We start from the raw sequence: 3,972 nt of genomic DNA on the forward strand, positions 1-3,972 counted from the left end.
AGACTGATAACATTAATATAGCAGCAAACAACTATTTGCTATGTAAAGTCATGGTGTCACATTCCCTCTGCCTGTGTTGCTACTGCAGCCTCTCTGTGGTTTGTATACATAGCCAGTCTGCTCTATGTGCAGCTGAGCAGAGTGACTGAAACTGATGTTTTTTTATCGTCTATATCAGTGAAATTCTTTGACCAAACCAGAGTTTGTTGAGGTTGGAACAAGTTATTGTGAGTTTTATGTTGTTTCAGTCCAACATAACAATGATATGCAAGCTAAAATCACTGTTTTGTCACAATGCACTCCTGTCACCATCGCTTTTTAACATTTGCTGCGTGCATGAATGTCCAAGATTGTTGCATTTCTTGTGTATTTTTCAGTATTTTTTCATTTATATTAGCAATCCCTTATATTCTGTATGTGGGGATGACAATCAACAAGCTTGAATTTAAAGCTAAAAAATACATGTAAGCAAAAAGTACAATGTACCCCTGAAATGTAATGGAGAATTTTGAAGTAGCATAACATTTAAAAAGTCCTTTAGCAAATATAAATACCTCAAATTTGTACTCAGTACTTCAGTAAATGTACTTAGTTACTTTACTTAATTGGCACGTAGCATGACTGCTTTGGTGTCTATTGTACACAACAACACATGTAAAGGAATTCTTTTTAGTGATTCAAAAGTCAGCATGGTTTAAAGACCTTAACCATCACTATTCCATTCATGTAAAAGATTAAAAGCATAAATACACATCATAACGAGAAAATACGGGAAAAAAACTTCAATAGACAAGTGGAGAGCACTTCTTTTATTTTAAATATGTCATCATTGGTTTAGCCTGCATACAGTAACATATCAGCAAATAACTACACAGTACAGAGGTGGACTGCTGCCACACCAGTTGCAGCTTGGCCAATATGTAACATCGATAGCCACGGTCAATATCTGACAGCCAGGCCAGCATATTCCTTCATTTAAACTCCATTTAAAACTTTTTATTTGAGATACAAAACCACTAGGATGCCTGTGTGTAAGCATTTTTTCTAGACTTCAGTTAAAAAAAGAAAAAAAGAAAAGAAAAACATCATAGGTTATACATTAGCTGTGTTGATTCTCAGAGATAGAAAGTTGGCATCTGAAAAATACATGACTGTAGTTGTTACACAAAATAAGTTTGGGGGGTGGGGGTAATTGATCCCTCAACCCCCTTTTGTAAATTTCAAGCATTTCCCTTTTTCTTCCAAGAAAAAAATAACAATCCAATTGATGTGCGTCAACGCAACTCCTGCCTTTGCACTGTTCGACCTGTGTATGGCTTTAAATGGGGTTTAAAGACTTGGCGAGGTGAGAAGGCAATATAAGAACGCAAATCGGATGCAAAGCTTTCAACACGTACATACTAGGGTTTCCGTCGGGCCTAGAACATGCAGACGGGGTGTTTTGGCACACATTAGAACTATCTACAAGTGTGATTGGTTCTCCTTTGTGCCAATTACCCCCCTCTAGCTCACACACAACTTCTATGACAAAGAAAACAGTGGTACTATATAGAAATGGGTCGGTTCCTGTGTCGCATTATTAAGGCTTCCCATGACTTGAATTTTCACTACAACTAGCCACTAAATTCAACACTAAGCCTCATCTCTCTAACAGAAACTCCTTTGTTCTGATTTTAAGCTGGACAGGGATACAAATGTGTGCTTTTCATTTTTCTTTTCTACACTTTTTTTGTTTCTGTGATATAACAAGCACCAGCTCTCAAACATTGTATTACTATTATGCATCAACTCCTAAGAGATGACTGTCACTGCTAGTGGTTCATTGGTATTTTGTACTTCTCAGCGCAACCATGCACAATCGACACTTCAAAAACACAAAGAAAATGAAAAGAGCAGTTGAAATAAAATAAAAAATCAAGATTAAGAACATGGAGGTTTGTAAGGTTATGGCCCATAGTTTTTTAGGAGGAAGAATATGATGGAAAAATATAATTCACTCAGTCACAGAGAGACAAAATAACACAAACTGTAATAGTCCGATGAAATAAGTAGTGGAACTATAGACTCAAGCCTCTTATAGAATCAAGTGCAGACTCTCCTAGCTTCTCTCCAGGTCACCCAGGTAGGAAGTCACCTGTGGAGGAAAAGTGCAGGATTAGGATCATCGTGGATCAGGTGGTTACAGCAGTGCCACACACAGCCGCTAAATCTCTACTTAAAGGTTACATATGTACAATTCTAACATATACTTTTTATTGCCAATCTGTGAACAGATTGTAACAAAATTGTTTCCCCCAACTTTCTCTGTTTGTTGTGGACAGTCAGCCATAGCTTGTGATAACAAAGTGCCACATGCTGCATTTAATCTTTTGTTTTGTGACTGCTGTCTGTCCCTGCCTGCGTCTTCACACTGTACTCCCCCCACACATGTGCGTATTCTTTCCAGCAGGTCATTGCTCCAAATGTGTCAATAATAACCGTAATCCACCACTGTTCGCTGACATATCATGAGCAATCACAAAATGACTGAACTGATAAGATCATGATTTGCTTTGCAGATCTGATCATTTACAGCTAAACAACTAAAAAACATTATTTACTTTCATGACATTCTTCAGATATTAACCTACAGTTAACTCTTGAAGAATGGTTGAATATGCAGTGAGTCTGCAAAGAGAATAATACAAGCTCCAAAAAGTTAATATTTCAAACCTTCAAGGTCTTTGTCATGTTTGATCTTGAAGGTCGAAGAGCTGCATTGTTTGGGAGCTTGCAATAGACATTGTGTGCTGTATTTGCCCTACACCTTCCTAAGGTTGGATGTGGGTGCTGTCTGCCTTTGCCTACAAATTATTTTGGTTCTAAACCCTTTGTGAAAAACAAAATGCTGGAATTTGCCTGAGGAAGACCTGTTAACTGATAAAAGGGAGGCTAAAACAAAACCTTCCACGAGGTCAGTTCCAACGACTGTAACTGAGGTCTTGCATGTTTTAGCCTATTGACTATAAATCAGTTGTGCTTAACATTACTGTCCATTTCCCAAAGCAGAACTCAAATTATTGCACTAAAATGAGCTTAAAGAGACTTCACACTTGCTTATGTCCACATCTATTCAACGTGGATCTTGTGGATTTGATTTTCCAACAACACAGCTCCTGAATACAATGTATTTAGGCAGCTTACTCACAGATCTCAGTTGTTTGAGCTTTCAGTCAATGCACTGCCAAGGCCAAAATGGCTCCTACAATAAAACATTCACTGTGATGGAATACCAATCTACACAAGTCTCTGCTATTTGATTTTCTTTGTGTGGTGAAAGATAGGGACACCACTGGCTGCCCGAAGGTTGGGAAATACAAAAAGTAACGATTATATGCTTCAGAAATAGGTTGACTTGCTAGCATGTTAGCAAGGTTGCCAGCTACTGTCATTTACCAGCAATGACGTTGGCTGTGCCACAGGAAGAAGGTGATTTGTAGCTAAAAATACACAGATTGTGAATTGTTACTTCTGAAGAATACTTACACAAAACAAAGAATTAGGCCGTGAATTTGTTTCATTCCAAACCCAGCAGCTCAACGTCAAAGATGAGGGTGGCGTTAGGAGGAATGATACCCGGGTGGCCTTTGTTTCCGTAAGCGTAGTCAGGTGAGCAGGTCAGCCTGGCCCTTTGACCGACACTCATCTGGAGGCAGGAGGAGACAGGCGATACAAACACGAGAGAAAAAGACAACAGGGGGGTGGGACAGCTAGTCTGCAACATAGAATGCAGTTCATAATATCATAGGGAAGTCTCTGTGGTCTGAGTTGGACATTAAACCACAGGGGACAGCAGGCCTGGGTGATATGATGATAATGTGATAATAGAAAAACGTTTCTTTCGTTGTGTCGAAAATCACACTCTTTAACGCCAACATTTGTTGTCATTTTGACACTTTCAGTGTGCCCACTCTTTTTAAAGGTCCAGTGTGT

The 3,972-nt window shown here is 38.8% G+C and overlaps 1 protein-coding gene across 1 annotated transcript in view; it reads right to left on the minus strand.

The window, feature by feature from the left end:
* Positions 1 to 794: 794 nt before the first annotated feature.
* Positions 795 to 3,972, minus strand: part of fkbp1ab (FKBP prolyl isomerase 1Ab) — an 8,619-nt gene continuing 5,441 nt past the window's right edge. Inside the window, exons 4-5 of the mRNA XM_035656681.1 lie at positions 3,526 to 3,685; positions 795 to 2,134 (exon numbers count right to left, since the gene is read on the minus strand). Coding sequence (XP_035512574.1) covers positions 3,557 to 3,685 — 129 coding nt within the window. The 3' untranslated portion in view covers positions 795 to 2,134; positions 3,526 to 3,556. The remainder of the gene's footprint in view (positions 2,135 to 3,525; positions 3,686 to 3,972) is intronic.

Source organism: Morone saxatilis, unplaced genomic scaffold, assembly GCF_004916995.1.
Source record: "Morone saxatilis isolate NCDOM2014 unplaced genomic scaffold, NCSU_SB_2.0 Contig15, whole genome shotgun sequence".
Taxonomy (NCBI): domain Eukaryota; kingdom Metazoa; phylum Chordata; class Actinopteri; family Moronidae; genus Morone; species Morone saxatilis.